At 39.9% G+C, this 22370-nt stretch overlaps 1 protein-coding gene across 1 annotated transcript in view; it reads right to left on the bottom strand.

Annotated features, from left to right (window-relative positions):
* The window catches only part of MDN1 (midasin AAA ATPase 1), a 178884-nt gene that overhangs the window by 89026 nt on the left and 67488 nt on the right, over nt 1-22370 (bottom strand). The window contains exons 19-32 of the mRNA XM_032274472.1: nt 20221-20368; nt 19761-19871; nt 17738-17889; nt 16649-16827; nt 15849-16057; nt 15529-15675; nt 13962-14103; nt 12222-12356; nt 12003-12141; nt 10011-10149; nt 9567-9697; nt 7910-8054; nt 6047-6176; nt 227-445 (exon numbers count right to left, since the gene is read on the bottom strand). Of these exons, the coding sequence (XP_032130363.1) occupies nt 227-445; nt 6047-6176; nt 7910-8054; nt 9567-9697; nt 10011-10149; nt 12003-12141; nt 12222-12356; nt 13962-14103; nt 15529-15675; nt 15849-16057; nt 16649-16827; nt 17738-17889; nt 19761-19871; nt 20221-20368 (2126 nt within the window). The remainder of the gene's footprint in view (nt 1-226; nt 446-6046; nt 6177-7909; nt 8055-9566; nt 9698-10010; nt 10150-12002; nt 12142-12221; nt 12357-13961; nt 14104-15528; nt 15676-15848; nt 16058-16648; nt 16828-17737; nt 17890-19760; nt 19872-20220; nt 20369-22370) is intronic.

Here is a 22370-nt window from a genome sequence, read left to right as displayed (position 1 = left end):
CTTCACATTTGTTAAGCACCTGGTTTATAAGCTTTGAGAAGCTGTAGCATACATATCTTGTGTGCCAACCACCTTTCAAAGAGTACAAAGAAAAGGAAAGCTATTCTGAGTTTTGGAAATGTCCAGCTAACTGACTGTATAAAACAGACGGGTCAGAGGCCTGGGCCTCCTTTTTCTATGCCCCCCTACCCGAGCACTTGTCCCCACCAGCTACCAGACAACATACCTGAACCTATTCCATCTATGTACACCAGGCATGCAGCATGGACAAAAGATGTCACAGTGGAGATGCTCTCAGGCCTTTTCGAAGCAGCTTCCTCCCCCATTTTGTTCATGAAGTTGACCCAGGACAGGATATCTCTGATACTGACCACACACTTTCGGCCAAACTCTTGGTGGGTCAGCCAGTCAATGAAATCCAGCATGACTTCAGCTATGTCGGACCCTAAACACAAGAAACAAAAAAAGCATTTGCTGTTAGTGAAGATTTCATAACAAAAGTTCATAACCTGGGGCACACAGAGAGCCTAAAAGGGGTCTCTGCTCCTTCTAAAAAAAGTTCTGTGAATATACATAAATGCTTTTTCTAACAAAAGCAATCTGCAGCTTTGATCGAATTCTGAAGGAATTTATTAGTAGCAATCCATCCCTATCCAAAGAACAAAAACAAAACCTTGGGAATTACAGTTTTAGACAGACTTGCAAACTGCTCAAAGAAGTATTCAGTTAATTAGAGTTCTGACACTTCTAGCACAATTATTTTAGAAAATATGCAAATTTTGCTATATAGTTTTACTTATATTTTAAATAAATGTTTACTTCAATATAATAAGGAATATCATCTTTTCAATGGCATTCATTCAAGTTTTTGGGTTTTTTTTTACATCTATGCAGCAATCAGAATTCAGCAAATTAGGGGGGGTTCACAAATTTTGTCTCATGAATCAAGCTGAATATTCTAATTATCACAATTTCCTATCAGATAATATTTGTCTGGATTCAAAGAAATCTCAATTCCATCAAGAATTCATAAAACGTCTTAAGTCAATAGTAGACTTAAGACACAGTGACTCACACCTGTAATATCAGCACTTTGTCAGGCTGAGGCAGGTGGATCATGAGTCAGGACATCAAGACCATCCTGGCTAACATGGTGAAACCCTGTCTCTAATAAAAATCCAAAAAATTAGCCACACGTGGTGGCACATGCCTGTAGTCCCAGCTACACGGGAGGCTGAGGCAAGAGAATCACTTGAACCCAAGAGGTGGAGGTTGCAGTGAGCTGAGATCACTCCACTGAACTCCAGGCTGGGCAACAGAGCAAGACTGAGTCTCAAAAAAAAAAAAAAAAAAGCTGTGAAGGAAGCATTGCTATAATGTAAAGCACAGCAAAAGCCTCCAAAGCTATATATATTGTGAATTAGTTAGAAAAAATGTAACTGATTGGAAGAATACTAATTACAAAAAAAAACCCCACAACTCTTTAAAAAGAGCTTAAAATGACAAAGCAAGGGAAAAAATCCAGTAACAATGAGGAAAGAAATTAAATGCTATTTCAACAACTACACAGTAAATACCAGTACTCAGATCCATACTTCAGAAAAGAATTAATTCAAGGTAAATTTTAAAAAATCAAAATGAAAAAACCCATTAAGAGAAATTAAATGACTATTGAAGAAACAAGATCAGAAATAAACATTCACATTTTTTTTAGAACAAATATGAAAAAGTAACAGAATGTTAAAACCTGTGATAAATGTAATAAAGAGTATCACCCCAAAGACATAATGAATACCAAATGTGAAATGATTACTTTATTAAAAATAAAGGCCGGACATGGTGGCTCTTGCCTGTAATACTAGCACTTTGAAAGGCCAAGGCAGGCAGATCACTGGAGGCCAGGAGTTCAAGACCAACCTGGCCAATATCGCAAAACCCCATCTCTATTAAAAATACAGAAATTAGCAAGACATGATGGCACGCGTCTGTAATCCCAGCTACTTGGGTGGCTGAGGCACCAGAATCGCTTCAACTTGAGAACAGAGGTTGCAGTGGGCCGAGATGGCACCACTGCATTCCAGCCTGGGCAACAGAGTGAGACTCTGTCTCAAAAAAATAAAAAAAACACAAATAATGTTCCATGTCACTAATAAAAAAAAGCAAGGAAATTTTAAATCTCCACTAAACTAATAAGGATAAAATAATGGATTTCATTGTATTTTTTTTAAATGAGACCAGGCACCCATGGCTTACATGTGTAATCCCAGTTCCAGACCAGCCTGGTCAATCTGGCAAAATCCTGTCTCTACAAAATACACAAAAATTAGACAGGTATGGTGGTGTACACCTGTAGTTCCATCTACTTAGGAAGCTGAGGTGGGAGGACGGCTTGAGCCTGGGAGGCAGAGGTTGCAATGAGTTGAGATTGTGCCACTGTACTCCAGCCTGGATGACACAGCCAGACTTTGTCTCAAAAAGAAAAACCAGAGAAAGAAAACTCTGATGGAGGGACAGTGACAAGAAGGCACATGCACTATGTTGCAGGCAGTGTTGTGAATGATAACATCTTTCTGGAGACGAAATCTGACCTTACCTAAGGAGAATTATACAGTTTCTTACCTCCACTTTTAGAATATAACTCAAGAAAATCATTGTAAACAATAGTTTTAATGAAATAGAATGCTTCATTAAAGTACTGGCTAATGTACCAATAGGTGGTAAATTAACCAATGTTAATACCGAAGTATTGTTCATAAAACTTTGAGATTGTAAAAAGCAGTTCATGTGCTTTTCACAAGTAAATTTTTTTAAACAAATCAATTTCACAGAATCTTTAAAAAAATAAAAAAGAGGGTCTTCCTCTGTTGTCCAGGCTGGAGTGCAATGGTATAATCATAGTTTGCTGTAATCTTCAAACTCCTAGGCTCAAGGGATTCTCCTATCTCAGCCTCCCAAGACTGGGATTATAGGTATGCACCACCATGCCTGGCTATTAGAATCTTTTGTTCATTATACTGCTACAGAGATTTGTGAACTAAAAATACTAGAGAAACTAAGTAGAATCCACAGTGTTATTTCCATATTCATTAAAATAATAAATATAAGTACTACAATTAGGATCAGAATTCAGTTTAGAACATTATCAGTTAAAATATTCAATTCATTAAATCTTAGCTATCTTTAAAGAAAATCTAAAAACAAAAAGCTATGTCCAGTTTCCTGTTTATATTTCACAATTTTTTAAAGATGTTTTTATGTTGTGCCTTCCTGATCTATTTCCAGAAAATAAAATGCTGTCAATTATTAAGCCACTTTTCCCTCATTCACCATGCTCCTTTCAAGGTCTCTAATGCCTCCCTGGGAAGTCTGCTGCTGTGTAGCCTAGAAAGCCTGAAGTAAACAAGCTCCTTAAGAACAAGCTGTAGGGCTCAGAGGTAAGTTCTCAGGGCTCCCATGCTTGCATGGAGCACACTGGTGAGGCGGCAAGCATGGTCATGACAGCGTTAAACCCTCTGTCATTCTTATCACAATTCAAATAAGGAAAGAATAAGCACAGCCCACAGATGTAGAGGCAACTTCCTGAAGGAATCCAGCCCCCACACAGAGCCGAAAGACAAACAATACTTGGTTAACGATTTCTGTCTTCAGGGCAGCTTTGGCCTCCTGGCTCCTGCCTGTAGTTTCAGTACTTTGGGAGGCCAAAGCAGGCGGATCACTTGAGTCCAGGCGTTCTGGACCAGCCTGAGCAACATGGTGAAACCCCTCTACAAAAAACCTAAAAATTAGCCTTGCGTGGTGGTGCATGCCTACAGTGCCAACTATTCGGGAGACTGAGACAGGAGAAAGGCTTGGGCGCAGGAGGTCAAGAGTGCTGTGAGCCGTGATTCTGCCACTGCACTCCAGCCCACCCCTCCAAAAGTCTGTATTATACTCCTTGTTTTACTGGAATTCTCACAATAAATGTGCCAATGCAAACAGCACACAACCTAGAGTTACGGGGTCTGAGTTCCAAAGCTCTGAGCATGGGCCTTAGACCAACATTAGTGGCATCACCTGAGACCTTGTTAGGCAAATTCTTGTGCCCCTGCTGAATAAGAAACACTGGGTATGGGGTCCTGCAAGCTGCATTTCAACAAGCCCTCCAGATGAGTCTTCAACTAGCTACACACTTAGTCAATTCTTGTGTCACTGGGTGACTATGATGTTGGTAGAGACTGGAGAGAACAAAGGAAGTTCAACTCTGGCCATTCAAGCAGCACTGTGTGTACCTACAAATGTGGCAGTTCACCATGGGCCATTCTTCTAAAGAAGTCTTTGCTCAGCTGACTAGAGTCTGTCTTCCCTAAAACACCAGAAATAAGAATGGGTTCCATGCAGATTAGATGCTCTTCAAAGCTACCCTACTCATTTTTGAAAATGTGGTTTAGGATACCTTTAAAAAGTTGAATGTATCCTGCCAAACACGATGGCTCTTGCCTGTAATCCCAGCACTTTAGGAGGCCGAGATGGGTGGATCACGAGGTCAGGAGCTCCAGACCAGCCTGGCCAATATAGTGAAACCCCATCTTTACTAAAAATACAAAAATTAGCTGGGCACGGTGGCACACACGTGTAGTCTCAGCTGCTCGGGAGGCTGAAGCAGGAGAATCGTTTGAATCCAGGAGGCAGATGTTGCAGTGAGCAGAGATCATGCCACTGTGCTCTAGCCTGGGCAACAGCAAGACTCCATCTCAAAAAAAAAAAAAAAAAAGTGGAATATATCCATGAATTCTGATTTCAAAGAAGCAGTTATCTTTTTCTATTCCTTAAGACTATAAAAATAATCCAGGCCGGGCGCGGTGGCTCAAGCCTGTAATCCCAGCACTTTGGGAGGCCGAGGCGGGTGGATCACGAGGTCAAGAGATCGAGACCATCCTGGTCAACATGGTGAAACCCCGTCTCTACTAAAAATAGAAAATATTAGCTGGGCATGGTGGCGCGTGCCTGTAATCCCAGCTACTCAGGAGGCTGAGGCAGGAGAATTGCCTGAACCCGGGAGGCGGAGGTTGCGGTGAGCCGAGATCGCGCCATTGCACTCCAGCCTGGGTAACAAGAGTCAAACTCTGTCTCAAAAAAAAAAAAAAAAAAAAAAAAAAAAAATCCAAAAAACTATGTAGTCTTTCAACCAGATCTGGGTTCTAAATTGACTCCATTGAATATCAAAGATACATGCATACATTGTAGGCTTCAAAAACAGAAAGATGTATAGTCAGAGTGTTGACTCTTATTGGACATTTTAAACTGTTAATTCTAGGCTATGGATACTAATCTATTTTCCTTATGTTTGAGATTTTTCATAATAAAAATTATTTATTTATTTTTTTTAAGATGGAGTCTTACTCTGTTGCCCAGGCTAGAGTGCAATGGCACGATCCTGGCCTCATTTTTCTTTTTCTTTTTTTTTTTTTTTTTTTTTTTGAGATGGAGTCTTGCTCTGTTGCCCAGGTTGGCGTGCAATGACACAACCTTGGCTCACTGCAACCTCCACCTCCCTAGTTCAAGTGATTCTCCTGCCTCAGCTTCCCAAGTAGCTGGGATTACAGTCGCTCAGCTAATTTTTATATTTTCAGTAGAGACAGGGTTTCACCATGTTAGCCAGGCTGGTCTCAAACTCCTGACCTCAGGTGATCTGCCTGCCTTGGCCTCCCAAAGTGATGGAATTACAGGCGTGAACCACCACACCCAGCCAAAAACAAGAAAAAAAAAAACTTAATAAAGTCGAAGAATAACATATTCATGGATGACAACTAAAGAAATGCAGTTGAAATTCTAGAATTCTAGAGACATTGTGTCAAGGTAGTAATGATGACAATATGAAGAAGGGACACTTTAACAGAAGGTGACAGAATAGTGCCATATTCTGCTTGTCTACTTTCATTTATCTATCTCCTTTCTTCTTATAGCATACCATATACATATAGGGCTAATGTCCTGTAAGAGATCCCTCAACTCCCAACACAAACCCTGCTATGACACAATACTACCATCACCGCCTGCAAACTCTCACCTTTAGGATCTATTCTGCCCAGACACAATCCTGGACGAAGATTACGATTGATTATTTGAATTAAATCTTCACGCCTTGTGCTTTGAGGGCACCATATTTCCGTAAACCGGTTTCTTAAGGCAGGAGACAGCTATAAGAAACACAAACTCCAATGTGAATTTTTAAAACTATAAGGAAAGCTGGAAAACAAGTCTTGAAAGAATGCTGTTAGCTGTTAAGTCCAGCAAATACTACACACTTCTTTTATTATTTCTACTACCAGATATAATTAGTTGAAGATGTACTTTGTCTTGGCTCCTTACATTCCATGACACCTCCCATCATCATCATCACTTTCTTAATAGACATGGTCAGCGGCTTGACAGACTAAGTGATGGAAGCCAGTCAGTGACAGTCAAACCTGAAATCTTCTCTTTAAGCACAGATTCTTCCTTTTTCTTTACCTTTACTTTGCATCAGGTACCTAAATAATACTTCAGAGAAAATAAACACCCACAGAGGGCAGTCTGATGTAGGAGGAGGAAACTTTTTTTATGTGGCTCAAAGGGAGTGCAATTTAAAAAATAAGTATTTTCTAGCTTTTGAATAACATGAAATTGTTTAGCTGCTCCAGTCTTAGGGCCTTGGCCCCTGTAGGTTCCCTTTCCCTCCAAAAGATCAGTTAACACTATTCACAAATGTTTGCCAACACTTCATAAGCATCATTATTGGTTTGTCTGATTACTTTGTCATTATTTTCCTTCTACTTGATGATCATCTATCTGGTCTACCACAGAGAGACCCAGGAGAAATGCCTGGTGAATTCACGTGTGGACCTTATCAGTATCTTAGACAACCAGTACCTCTGGTGTCCCGCATTCTGCCTTGCTCTGCTTGTTAAGCACACAAAACTAAAAGTTGGCAAGCTTTGACTTAAAGAAAACAAGATAATTTGACAGGCAAGTATACACAACCTTTAAATCACACCCCTCTGTGGCATTTCTACTTGCTCGGGAGCCAGTTTTTATATTTTGAATGTGATGTATTTTATTCCCTCTCTTCAGAGCATATCTTGAAGTACAGAGATCATCTTTCTTCTTACGATACTGAGGAAACCTAGGCCCAAAGTATCATTTCAGCTACCCACCAAATTACCAAGACTCTTAATTGCCTCATTTAAGATCAGCCCCTCTGTTTCTTCTCATCATCCCTGTCCTGTTACACGACTCTCTTCTTAACTTTAAACAGACTGGGATCCAGCACACAGTGCTGACTTCTTCACTGAAAGGTTTCCGGAGCCAGAAACCAACAAAGTTGTTAGTTCCTATATATACCTGAACACAACCCTCTGAACACAGGAACTGCCCTCTACTCTTTACCAGCAGTCAGAAAGTGATCCACATAACCCTTATGAGAACTAATCAACTCCATCTATAAACCAGAAGAGCTTCTTGGCTATGACTTTTTTGTCACTTTAAAACCATTCATGAAAGCAAAGGTGTGTTTAAGAAAGTGGACTGTTAAAAACAGAGGTTTAATTTAAATTTCAGATACAACTCTTCTCATCCATAAAACTACAATAAAAATCTTCTTGCAGAGCTCGTGAGAGCTTTTTCAGGGTAACATACATAAGTAAAGGGCTAGGTAAGGTGACGGTAACAATGACATTTCGAGCACATACACAAAGTGAGATTATCAGATAAGGGGATATTTGTGTCAGAATTTTCTAACCCAAATTATTTTAAAATATTTTTGGGTTTTTACACTTTTACCTAGTTTTCACCCAACATAAAATTCCAAATCCATTATGGCATACAATATTTATGAGTACCAGTAAGCCGAGGTCAAAAACCAGAAAGAAATTGAGTACCAGAAAAGTTTTACCTCCTTTTTTCCGAAGTCACCCCCTGGGTTCATGGTTGCTAGGATACGAAATTTTTTCCCGGCAGTCAACAGCTCTACTCCATTATTCCTGTCCTCTGGACTGCCTTTTTCAGCTAATACCAGAGACTTTTCTACTTCAAGGACACTAAAAGAAAAATTGAAGAACACTGAAAAGGGATTATATAATCTTTCGATTTTATGGTCTTTGACATTCTTTAAAAAAAAAAAAAGTCATCTCCTCTCTATTAAATTTTTACTTTAGTTAATGGTTTCCTATCACAAATGTTAAAATGACTCACTATCGCAATTCCTGTGTAATAATGGCTATTTCTGATGAAGAAAGAAACTTTTCCACTTATAACCTATTAAGGCATTGGTCTTAAAAATGAGTAACTTGTAAGCAAATAAACACATTGCATGCATTATTCATAATAGCTAACTAGAAAGAACTAAAATACCATTGACTGGTGAAAAGTTAATCAAAATGTGGTATAGCCAATACTATTTGGGATAAAAAGGAACAAACTAATATGTGCTGAAATAGGAATGAATCTCAAAACATTAACACAAAGTAACAGAAGAGGCCTTTTACCTGAAATACCCAAAAGACAAATCTCCAGAGACAAAAAAATAGATTAATCAGAAATTTAGTGTAATGGGCACAAGGGATTCTACTGAATGATGGAAATGTTGTAAAACTGGATTGTAGGCTGGGCACAGTGGCTCATGCCTGTAATCCCAGCACTTTGGGAGGCCAAGGTGGGCAGATCATTTGAGGCCAGGAGTTGGAGACCAACCTGGCCAAGACAGTGAAACCCCATCTCTACTGAAAATACAAAAATGAGCAGGGTGCAGTGGCTCATGCCTATAGTCCCAGCTACTCAAGATGCTGAGGCATAAGAATCAAACCCGGGAGGTAGTGGTTGCAGTGAGCTGAGATTGCAGCACTGCACTCCAGCCGGGGCACCAGAGCAAGACTCTATATAAAAAAACAAACAAACCTCTATCTTCCAAATTTTCAGGAAAGCTGATATGAGTAATAAACTGTTGTCCTCCTACTTGGCTAGCTCTGCAATTACTAAATTCTTTCTCTACTGCAATACCACTAACTCAATGACTTGTGTTCTTCTTACAAGCTGTATGCGTAGAACCATCATGGGATTGTAAACTTACTGAATTATACATTTTATGATATGTAAACTATACTTCAAAAAAGAAAAAATGGGTGTTACTACATCAAGATCCATATTGGTCTGAGGTCTGATGATGGCTTATAGCAACACGTCTAGGAATCTGACTACAGTTCCTTCAAAATATTAAGAGAGTAAGCATATAATTCACCTTAAAAAATAGTTTTGACTTCAGCTCATGTTTTAGCCCTGCCACCCCACGATCCCATCTGATTACTGATAGCCAAAAAAACCTAAAAATTTAAAAGACATTGAATGCTAAAGCCAAAAGACATGGTAACATGGTGCATTTATTAAGGTGCACCTATGAGGAGCATTACTGCGCACAAGATTTAATACCTATAAAAATCACATCAATAACCTGATCCCAGAAGTTCGAGGCTACAAGGAACTGTGATCATGACATAGGCGGGATATCACACCAACAAAAAAATGTCAAACACAAGGCAAACCTCTCAGGCACGTACCTGTTGAGTCTTTCCAAGACAGAGTCATCAGCCAGTGAGATCTCATCCAAGAGGAAAAAGCCATCCTCCTTCATGGCCTGAACCAGAGGCCCATCGTGCCACTCAAAGAGTCTTGATGTGTCAATTTCTTCCTATAATTTGAAAAAGTGGGGAAAATTAAAGGGCAGATGGCTCCACAAGACAATATACATGCAGCTGGCTGGTGTCTCCAGGAATGAAATAGGCATTCTGAGGAAGGTAAGAATCTGAGAACAGGAGACAGAACTTGCACACAAGAATGCATGCCATGGCCGTTGTAGACCAGTGAAAATCTGCAGATATGCACATTTAACCAAACCAGAACCCAGCTCCAGAAACCCCACCATGAATATCACCCCACCACTGACTCATGAACAGCCAACTGCAGTTTTTTAAATGAATAGGAACACTTGCTGCTGGACAAACCTTGTCATCTGGCTTCTGTCTCACTGGCCGCAGGCCACCGAGGAAGTCTGATGTCTCCATGTGTAAGTGGCAGCTGACAGAGTATAATTTCTGATTTGTCAAGGCTGCAAACACCTCACAGATAGTAGTTTTCCCACACCTGTTAGAGATATGCAACTGATTAACAAGGCATGTCTTTCAAATATACATCCATAAACACCCTCCTCAGCAAAAGAGAAGAACCACTTGTGAGAGTCTCACTGCAGCAGCAGAGAGTCCTGGCCAATGTGGAATCTCAAACCCAGGCTCAGGCACCCCTCTGCATGACTGCACTCTCCTATATTCCTTATCCAGAAGGCAGGTACTGCACAAATTCCATCCTAGTTCTATCAACAGCCACTGGCTGGGCATGGTGGCTCATTCCTGTAATCCCAGCACTTTGGGAGGCTGAGGCAGGTGGATCACCTGAGGTCAGGAGTTCAAGACCAGACTGGCCAACATGACAAAGCCCCATCTCTACTAAAAATACAAAAATTAGCCGGGCGCAGTGGCTCACGCATGTAATCGCAGCACTTTGGGAGGCTGAGGCAGGCAGATCACGAGGTCAGGGGTTCGAGACCAGCCTGACCAACATGGTGAAACCTAGTCTCTACTTGAAAATACAAAAATTAGCCAGATGTGGTGGTGCACACCTGTAATCCCAGCTACTTGGGATTACAAGAGGCTGAGGCAGGAGAATTGCTTGAACGAGGGAGGCAGAGGTTGCAGTGAGCCAAGAGCACACCATTGCACTCCAGCTTGGGCAACAGAGAGAGATTCCATCTCAAAAAGAAAAAAAAAAAATTAGCCAGCGTGGTGGCACGCATCTGCAGTCCCAGCTACTTCAGAGGCTGATGCAGGAAGATCATTTGAACCCAGGTGGCAGAGGTTGCAGTGAGCTGAGATTATACCATTGCACTCCAGCCTGGGCAACAAAGTGAGACTCCATGTCAAAAAAAAAAAAAAAAAAAAAAAAGCCACCAAGGGATGGGAAAGAAATCTAATCCTTACAGGCTTTATAGACTTTCAAGAGACACTAGTTTATCCGCTCTTCTCTGCACACTGTTTAAAAGAACTAAATAGACAAAAACTGCCCTCAATGCAATGAAGCAAAAAATCATTCTTGCCGGGTACAATGGCTCAGGCCTGTAATCCCAACAGTTTGGGAGGCCAAGGCAGGAGGATCACTTGGGTCCAGGAGTTTGAGACCAGTCTGGACAAAAAAGTGAGACTCCCGTCCTTTTTTTTTTTTTTTTTTTTTTTTTTTTAAAGGCAGGGCTTCACTCCTGCTGCCCAGGCTGAGTGCAATGGCATGATCTCAGCTCAGTGCAACCTCTGCCTCCGAGGCTCAAGTTGCGATTCTTCTGCCTCAGCCTCCCAAATAGCTGAACTACAGGCAGACACCAAGACAGCCAGCTAATTTTTGTATTTTAGTAGAGATGGCGTTTTGCCATGTTGCCCAGGCTGGTCTCTAACTCCTGAGCTTAAGTGATCCACCTGCCTCAGCCTCCCAAAATTTTGGGATTACAGGCATGAACCACTACACCTGGCTGAGACTCTGACATCACAAAAAAATTTAAAAATTAGCCAAGTGTGGTGGTGTGTGCCTGTAGTCCCAGCAACTTGGGAGGCTGAGCCAGGAAGATCACTTGAGTCCAGGAAGTTAAGGCTGCAGTGAGCCATGACTATACCACAGCACTCCAGCCTGGACAACAGTGAGACCCCATCTCCAAAAATAATAATAATAATAATAATGTCCTTCTTTTCCATAAAGAAAGATCTAGTCTGAAGGTAGAGGAAAGTAAACAGTAACAGATCTTAGGTTCTTCTTTAAAAAAAAAAAAAAGAAAAAGAAAAAAAAGAGGAAGTAGGAAAAAAGGAGAGATTAATACTTTCATGAGTTCTTCAGCGATAACTCAAGTAGTCCTGTGGAACTGAAATGAACCCTCACAAGTCACTGTCATAGATCCTTACCCAGTGTCTCCAACCAGCAGCACCGGCTCACCAAATTCCAATGCCCTTCCCACCAGCATCGCGAGTCTCCGCATGCCCTCAGTCCACACGATGTGGCCAAAGTTAGACTCCAATGTGGACAACTGAGTAGATAACGTACCTATCCAAGGAAAAATAAATATTTAGATTCTAATGAGTACAACTGAAATCAAACTCCTCTGGGGATTTTGGCCTACTCACCCAGCAATTTTAGAACATTTTCCTTGGAGAAAAGAGATTGAGGACACAATTTTTTCTTGAAATGTTTCTCCAGGACTTCTTGAATCACATCAACTTCCTCCTGCTTCCTGACTCGACCTGCCAGAAGCATATAACCTGGGAGGAGGAAGAGAGGAATCATCAAGTATCTGCTGGAAACACCAAGGGACATTGAGAATATGGAGCAATAGCAACTCTCATACACTGCTGGTGAGGTAGAAATCTGAAGAACTACATGGGAAAACTGGGAGGGCCTATTACAACTAACCACACTATGCCTCGGCAATGTGACTTCTAGTATCCCCAAACACAAATGAACATATGTGGGTCAAAAGACATACACGGAAATGTTCGGAGAAGCTTTACTCAGGATAGCTAAAAAACTAAAATGATCCAAATGTCCATAACCAAGAGAATGAATAAACTGTGGTGTCTCCATACAATAGATTACCAAATACAAATACAAAGAAAAAAATAGAGAAAAGAATGAAGCCCTGATACACATAATGGCATGATTGAATCTCACATCAGGTTTAGTGAAAAACCACAACCCAGAGAGTAGCTCAAGGACAAACAAAATTCTGTTCAATCAGATTAGTAGTTATAATCAGACGGTAGTCAATTAGTGGTGACAATAGTCAGGGTAGTGGTTACCTCCACTAGCAAGAGACCTACCTATTGAGTTATTGAAAATATTCTAAATGTTGGTCTAGGTGATGGTTTACATGGGAAAATACTTTACTGCATGTTATACCTCAATAAAAAAAAGTTTTTAAAAAAGTATTCCTCTCTTTTTTTCTTTTTTGAGACAGAGTCTTGCTCCATCGCCAGGCTGGAGTGCAGTGGCACGATCTCGGCTCACTGCAACCTCCCGGGTTCAAGCAATTTTCCTGCCTCAGCCTCCCCCAAGTAGCTGGGACTACAGGCGCGCGCCACCACACGCAGCTAATTTTTGTATTTTTAGTAGAGACGAGGTTTCACCATGTTGGCCAGGATGGTCTCGATCTCTTGACCTCGAGATCCGCCTGCCTTAGCCTCCCCAAAGTGCTAGGATTACAGGTGTGAGCCACCGTGCCAGGCCAAAAAGTATTCCTCTTCTTTTGATTTGCATAGCCAAAAAAAAAGAAATAAGAAAAAAAAGTATTCCTCTGCATAAATATTCTTTACAAGTAGAGAAAAAAATCTCTTGTACTAGTTTTACATATTTTTCTTACTTATTAACTAGCCCATTCATCAGGACTTTTCAAATCGGAAGATTCCAAAACACTTTGTTTCCTATCACAAACAGTAACAAATTCTTCCTGAGTCTTGGATTATATAAATTCTGTCTCTCTGAATGCTGATGTTTTCTGACAAATCAGCTTTCTGTACGTCTGTAAGGCACTAGCCAGGCTATCTGTGGTAACACTGTAGAGAAATGGCCCACAAAGCTACCATCAACCAATCGCCTAAACTCCCAAAGAGGCTATGCCCATATCCTGACTCCCACATGTGCTACCTGAAGCAAAGAGTAAGATGACCTTAGTAACCAGTCCTTATTAGCATGGAGGCTGGCAGGAATAAGATCACTTACAAAAGCAGTTAGAACTGGAGGGAAACAGGCTCTCTGGAATACCTAGTCAAATGTATACATCAATCACAATCTGAGGCAAGATTTGTTTTAATAAAAAGTTTCAACATTTAACCTAACTATATACTGAGAACATTTGACTGAAAACATACCATCATTGGCTAAGTACTGCAGCCAGTCATACTCCTTCTCGGTCTGCTCAGCCAATCTGTATCTCTCAGCCCATCGGAACAGATCACGAAGGGTGATGAAGCCCTGCTTTCCAGCAAACACTGACGAACTTCTGCGATAGGACTGTTAAAGTATCAAAACAAATGAAAAAGGACATTAGCTGCAATGCACAGCAAGCCTGTAGTACAACATTTATAAAATTCCAAACAAATTTACGCTCCCATTAAAATGATTTCATTCCGCTGAATAAGATTAATTTTTAATGTAAATATTCTGAAGAAAAATGTTCAAATTCACATTTAAGTTAAGAATATAAAATGGAATTCCACGTTTCTTATGCCACATAGAAAAAGATGATTAATAGTAATGCAAACGGTGGTAGGGGGCCGGGCACGGTGGCTCAAGCCTGTAATCCCAGCACTTTGGGAGGCCGAGGCGGGTGGATCACGAGGTCAAGAGATCGAGACCATCCTGGTCAACATGGTGAAACCCCGTCTCTACTAAAACTACAAAAAATTAGCTGGGCATGGTGGTGCGTGCCTGTAATCCCAGCTACTCAGGAGGTTGAGGCAGGAGAATTGCCTGAACCCAGGAGGCGGAGGTTGCGGTGAGCTGAGATCACGCCATTGCACTCCAGCCTGAGTAACAAGAGCGAAACTCCGTCTCAAAAAAAAAAAAAAAAAAAAAAGGTGGCAAAGATGCAGGAAGATTAGTGAAACAATGTGGGACCATAATGGTAGGAGTCTTCATTATAAGTAGCTTTCTAAAAAGCAGTTTGACAATGTATACTTTCTGATAAAGAATACTTTTAACCCCATAAGATAAATGGAATTTTTAAAGATCAGCTATAGCTTTGCAGTTGACAAGGGGAGCCACAAAGAATGGATCTCTAAAATTATGTCCATTGAAGGACTATATCCATTTAAAAACCAAAAACTGCAGTTTTCCCTAAGCCAAATTCCATTCTAAACAAAATGCTTCAATACTGTACACAAATACAAAATCATATGTAAATATCAGATAAATTTTAATGATGTCAAATTGTGGATTGATTAAAGAAAAATAAAAATATATATTAGTGGGAAGCATTTAAAAGACCTCTACTTGAAGTCCAAGAACCGTGATTGACACCTATAATTCCAATACTTTGGGAGATCAAGGTGGGTGAACTCCTTGAGCCCAGGAGTTCAAGACCAACCTGGGCAACATGGTGAAACCTTGTTTCTACAAAAAAACTTAGCTGGACATGGCAGTGCACACCTGTGGTCCCAGCTACTAAGCAGTGGGGAGTCAGGGATGAGAGGATCACCTGAGCCCAGGAGGTCGAGACTGCAACGAGCTATGACTGCGCCACTACACTCTAGCCAGAACAGTAGAGTGGGACCCTGTCTTGCCCAAAAAAAGAAAAGAAAAACAAAAAAACCTCAATTTGGAAAAATATATAAACAGATTCTTTTTTCTAACAAAAGAAGCCATGAGATTTTGATCACCAAATATAATCAACACATTCCATTTGAAACTAAGTTCAGTGATAAGGAAATGAAATACCTGAAGATCCAGCATGACTTTAACCAACTTGCTGCAATACGAGGGTGGCAAACTACAGCGCTTGTGCAAGATTGTTTCCAACTCAGAGCTAGGTAACTCATCAAAGTGCAATTCTACAAACCGATTCCTGAAGGCTCTAGAAAGCACCTAGGCAAAGCATAGAAAGAATACAGTAAAAGGTGCCTTTTAATCTCCAATATGGAGGCTCTGGCATTCACCATAAAATATTAAAATAGAGGTAAAAACATCTCATTCTTACTAAGAAAAATCTACGATCTGACATGGTAACAAATTGAAGGAAGGGGACAAATGCTACATACCTTTCTGCCTCCATAAAGTCCTGGGGGATTTTGGGTGGCAAAAAGCATAAACCGAGGGTGTGCTTTAACAACTTCCTGTGTTTCTGTTACAAGCAATTCACGGTTATCATCCAACAGCCTATTCAGTGCCTCTAACACATCGGTAGGAGCCAAATTTAATTCATCTAAAATAATCCAATAGCCTTTTCTCATGGCATCAATAAGAACACCTAGGAAGAAACAAACACCAAAAACTAGTGTATAAATCAGTCCAAAGTTTTAAAATGTGTTATGTACAAATCAACAAATCCTAGGTTATCATTAAATTTCAAAGCAAATTACTTTCCGCAGCTAGTCTTGCCCCAAAACAAATCATGACACTGAAGATCAAGGAGGAACAATTTTCAATTAAAATAGTCCCCTTTTTCCCCACAGCCAAGGCTGACAAAAAACTCATTTCTTGTTTGATTTTTCCCTGCAGTCTAATTTCATTTAAATCACCACGTTCTCATATCTATTCCCAACTTCCTTTTGGCTAACACTAACCCCAGTCATTGAATCCCTAGAAAATAAAGCAGCAGTTCAATTCCCCTCTTGAAAATTTGGCCCTATATACAGCCAGCAAGATTAACAGAACCTAAAGAATGCACGCCACCTATGCATCGCCCCTTAACTATCTATAGCTCAGGCATCAAGAAAAGCCAGCTGTTACAGCAAAGGTCCATGTGCCTCAATTAGAAAGGATGAAGAATAATATTACTTAGGGAAATGTGTCTGAAAGAATGAACACCTATGTCCATGGAATGACATCTTAACCCTACCTTCTTTAAAGACAAGCTTCCCTGAGGAGTCAGATGTGTAACAACCAATGTACTCCTGAATGTCCGTGTGTTCATGATTGTTAATACGCACACAGTGGTTGCCAGTAGCTGCAGCCAGCCACTGGATGAGGCTTGTTTTACCAACTGATGTCTCTCCCTGAATTAGCACTGGATAGGTTCTGTAAAAGATTAGCCAATTAAGCAACTTGAAAAAAACAAAACAAAACAAAAATACAAAGCTGAGAAACCAGAACTGAGTATTAGTTTGTTTTGTTTGACACAGGCTTTCACTGTCACCCAGGCTGAAGTGTGGTGGTGCAATCACAGCTCACTACAGCCTCGACCTCCCAGGCTCAAGTGACCCTCCCACCTCAGCCTCCTGAGTAGCTGGGACTACAGGCATGCACCTCCAACCCCAGCTAAATTCTGTATCTTTTGCCAAGACAGAGTTTTGCCATGTTGCCGACGCTGGACTCAAACCACTAGGCTCAAGTGATCCAACCACCTCGGCCTCCCAGAGTGCTGGGATGACAGGCATGAGCCATTGCACCTGGTCAAGTATTATTATTATTATTATTATTTATTTTTTTTTTAACAGAATGACTACATCATTTAACAGCATCATTAAAAGAGCACTTTTTCTCTTTTTTTTCCTTTTTACATTCCTGGAAATTTCAAGAAGCAAAAGAAGATTTTTATACCCATACACTGAGAAGTCTTTCTGTAAACATTATTCCTCAAAAAATACTGAGGAAAGCAATTCCAGCTCTGCTGGCAAAACTTGTGAGAAACTGAAAGTAGAACTGTTACTCATTTGCCCAATAATTTGTAGTAAGTATTCATCAGCAAAATAACAAAAGACAACTTTAAAGATAGATAAAATCATCTGAATTGATAGTGCTCCCTCCAAAGCTGCAACTAGAAACAATGTTTCCTACCAGGAAAAAGATATAGTACTGACTTTTGTAAGTATTCATTTGGCCAAAGAATAAGAATAAAGCTTTTTGAAAGTTAAGGAAGTTAGACCAAACTGTCATCAATGCCTATGCCTGCGGCAAATCTGGGGCAGCAAGCAAAAAGCCCACACACCCTGCAGAGACAACTCGGACTATATCTCTCAGGTTCAGCTTCACAGAAGATGTCAGAATGTACGTCTCATCTATTGTAGGCTCCTTGTCTCCCACTGAAATCCAGTAGCCTTCAACCTGGATAAGCCGACCTCCTTTTGGCTCAGGAATAGGCTGAAAGACACAGAAGTTCAAGGAATAACCCACAATTGCAACAACTAAGGCATTATTTCAGAGTAGGAAAAGAGCTACTTGTTGAACAAGCTGTCTTGTTCTGGGCACTTTCAACATTGAGACCCATGGGTGAAATATGAACATAAAATTATGAGGAATGAAACAAAATGGTATTATGTATTGGTTTTAAAGCTGAAATAGAGTAGGTAGGTTTGGGGAAAAAACAATTGGAATCAAAACCATTTCCCAAATGGTTTATGAATCAGTTCTCTTCTCTCACATACAAAAATGCCCACTCTAAGAATTTTGATCAAAAACATGAATTTCATATAAACCATGTTCCAAAAAGAGGGCCAGTGTTAAGAGCTCTTGCACTATTATACTCGGGATCCCCTAGAGGACATTAAAAATAAAACTGACTTTCCAGGGCAAACAGCCTATTAAGGATAATATTGTGGATGATGGCATAACTTTTCTGAGATACGGTGTAAGTTATTGGTTTGATTATACAAATTCCCATTTTTATAAGTAAAAAATGGTTAAATGGTGGTCAAATCTATAACTATGGAAAAGTACTCTTCTAGAGCATTTGGTCACCAGATTTCAAGCTACAAGTCTAGGCCCTGCTCAGATGAGTTGAGAAGCAGTGGGGGAAATGGGGAAAGGAGCTTTTTAAGTTTCTATCACACCCTGAGGTACACACACACAAAATGAGCAACTGGAAGAGGCTAGTATTTGATTACAATAATGGTAAAAGCAAACCTGAGTCTTTTCTCAATATTTTTACAATTTGCCAAAAGTATTTACGCTTCTATTACTTGTATGATTTTTTTAAAGACTGAGTCCAAAGAAATACCCAAGTCCCAAGGGCTCTCTCTTCCTAATGAATAAACAATCGACATGTAAACAGGCCAATTTACATGTTGACTGTGAGCCACTTTCTCTCAGCCTCTTTCAGTCACATGCTATTTTGTAATTTCCTGTCAAATCCAAAATGGCTATTGTTTAAAACAGTGACCCCACTACTACCCTCCTCAAAAAAGGCCCAGCCATCAATCAGAAGGCATAGATTATACCTAACTGTGTAATTAAACTATGTAAATAGTGAAATTATGGTGTACCCATCCAGTGAAACGCTATGTGGCCCTTAGAAGGCATGTCACAATGAACTCTGGTACATAAAACAGAAATAAATACAAGATTCAGTTAGGTTAAAAAGGAAAGCTACAGAATATTCTTATGGGCCGGGCATGGTGACTCACACTTGTAATCCAGCACTTTGGAAGGCCAAGGCGGGCAGATCACTTGAGGTCAGTAGTTCAAGACCAGCCTGGCCAACATAGTGAAACCCAGTCTCCACTAAAAACACAAATATTAGCTGGGTATGGTGGTGTGCACTTGTAATCCCAGCTACTCGGGAGGCGGAGACATAAGAATGGCTTGACCCAAGGAGGGGGAGGATGCAGTTAGCCAAGATTAAACCAATGCAGTCTAGCATGAGCAACAGAGCAAGACTATGGTCTCTCAAAATATATATCTTCTTATGAGACAGTCCCACTTACATTCAATACATACTAGAATTTACCTCAATAAATCAACAAACACATATCAAAATTTGGATATGTAAGAAAATAAAATATACACATCATATAATTTAGAAAGGATTATCCACAGTATTTAAATCTCCAAAGAGCATGTTTATTGGAAACTTTCACCCCCTAAACATACATTTCTGTAATATTTAAACTTTTCGCAACAGATTACTTCTATAATTAAAAATTTATGTGTTAAAAAAAAAAAAACCAAACAGCTGAAAATTTGGTAATTGAGCCTTTCATGTATAACAAGTCAAAAATAACAAAAGAATATACCTGCTTTAGCAGACTCTTGACATTGCCAGGGACAATATGTTGACAGATGAGCTTCTGAACTATTGGGTGTGATGCCCTGTCAAGCTGTGTTAAGAAACCCAAACAAAAACCCTAGAGAGAAAACACAAATATGCATAATGTTAAGTGACCTTCTGCAATAACAACCAAACTTATTTCCGGAACAAAATTTAACCTCTTGGGTGATGCTGCTTCACAACTTTTAAATATAGTAATATTTAAATATAGTAATAAACCCCCCGTCTCTACGTATAATTAAAAATTTTTAAGATAAAATGTAAAATATTTAATTTAAAAGGGGAGGGTAGGTCTGGTATGAAGTATTCTGGGCTGATATGACTAACTGGAAAGCACAGGCATCCTGGCATATGCATCCCTATTCCTTCCTTCCCATGAACCCCTCCATCAAGCTCATATCCTGTCAAACAGACTTCAGAAAGACCTCATAGAGTGAGCGCTGAATGTTGCCACATGGATTGGAGGCTGCAAATCGCAGGGCCCGGCACAGAGTCCGAAGGCTGTAGTGAGGTCTATGGCCAGTGCCATCCACCAATTTGGTCCCAGACTCTTTCCGCAAAGCTGTGTAGAAGCTACAAACAGAATAAAGGTCAATTTTATTTACTAATAAGTATCCATTATTATCAATTCTCTACAGAAAATCCAAAGGACACTTTTAGATGCAGAAATGGTCATGCTTGCATGCAACTTCCTAGGGCATGAATCAAAATATCTCAGTCTCTTTTAAATCTACTTTTCACATGCTGAGAGCTATCTTTCAAAACAATAAAATGAAGATCTATCCATTTCTTTGTGGAAACTGTGAAGTGCAATGTGTAATTGTCTAGCAAAAAGGTACCGATGTTAGAAGCGCCAGGCATGGTGGCACATGCCTGTAATCCCAGCTACTTGGGAGGCTGAGGCAGGAGAATCACTTGACCTTGGGAGGCGAAGGTTGTGGTGAGCTGACATCGTGCCATTACACTCCAGCCTGGGCAACAAGTGCAAAAGTCCGTCTAAAAAAATTTTAAAAAAAGAAACTCCGTGTCTACTAAAAAATACAAAATTAGCTGGGCCTGGTGGTGCATGCCTGTAATCCCAGCTACTCGGGAGGCTGAGGCAGGAGAACTGCTTGAAACCAGGAGGTGGAGGTTTCAGTGAGCCAAGATCATGCTGTTGAACTCCAGCCTGGGCAACAAGAGTGAAACTCCGTCTCAAAAAAAAAAAAAAAAAAAAAAAAAAAAAGGTGAGAAGCTTCTGTGTTCCAGAGTCTGCTCAAGCTTAAGGGGCATATAAAGTTCCTGTGCAATCTAAAATGGGGATGAATAAAGACACAGAAAAAAGAACGTATGGTGTTTCAAAAGCCTATGAATATGGCTATAATCAATACTGACAAAATGTTAAAAAGCAGGAGGATATGATGGCCAATACTACTGTCACTACCACACTTTAAAAGTCCAGGTGATGACAGGATGGGAGAAGTTTCAGACTGAAACATGAATTTCTGGCATTTTGTGAAATGCACGATCAATTAGCACCTCAAGATCAAATGTAACCAAGTATGCATCACAGATGAAATCCAAGTTCCTGAGCAAATGGGCTTTGTCTTGCCTCTTTGCTGTCTAAAAAATTCTTTTTCTTTTGTAGAAAGAATCTATGTTTTAGAACTGGGTTTTTAATATATGGAACATATACTATTTATACTATCAGTATTTTATAAGGGCCTCATTTTATCTCCTTATCTCTTTAGATAAAATAAGGTACTTATAAAAGCTTACTTTTAGCATCTGGAATCATAACTGTATGTATTTATACTTCTGTCCAAATATTCTTGGCTAACAAAGAGTATTCCAATTCAGGGTGTGGTGTGGAAAACCATTCTGAAGCACCCTAAACAAACGCCTCCTTGATTAATCTATTTAATATAGGATTTCAAGGCCAGGTACTGTAGCTCATGCCTGTATTCCCAGCACTTTGGGGGGCTAAGGCTCACAGATCACTTGAATCCAAGAGTTCAAGACCAGCCTGCACAACAAAGCAAAGCTCCTGTCTCCACCAAAAAAAAAAAAAAAAAAAAAAAAAAAAAAAAAATCAAAAAAGTAATAGAACCCCAACTCTTCATCTTCTTAAACCCTACTCAGCTTTATATGTAATTTCTCTTCACTTATCACAACCTATATTATTCCTCTAGAATTAAAGCTCAATGAGAAGAACCAGGATTTTATCTGTCTTACTCATAGCTATATCCCTAGCACCAAGGCACTCAGAAAATATTTGTATTAAGGAAGAGAAAAAACACACAAATACACAGTAAAACATTAATATTACCCTGTTTCAATCCCTTTACATGTTATATTTCTTTCCAGAGAACAGACAAGTTAAGTCACTGGCCCAGAATGACACAATTAGTTTCTCATAGAACCAATGCTAGAATTGAGGTTATCTGACACAAAAGACTGCACATTGCCCATATGGCATTAAAAAAAGCAGGAATAACAGTCTCAAATTAAAGCACCAAGCCACACAAATACTCTATTATTTGTTAGGCTGAGCTTCCAATAATTCCAAACCTGACACAATCAATTATATTAACCC

This window comes from Sapajus apella, unplaced genomic scaffold (genome assembly GCF_009761245.1).
Source record: "Sapajus apella isolate SASKATOON/1434 unplaced genomic scaffold, GSC_monkey_1.0 scaffold6, whole genome shotgun sequence".
Taxonomy (NCBI): Eukaryota; Metazoa; Chordata; class Mammalia; order Primates; family Cebidae; genus Sapajus; species Sapajus apella.
This window is presented reverse-complemented; position numbering and strand designations above follow the sequence as displayed.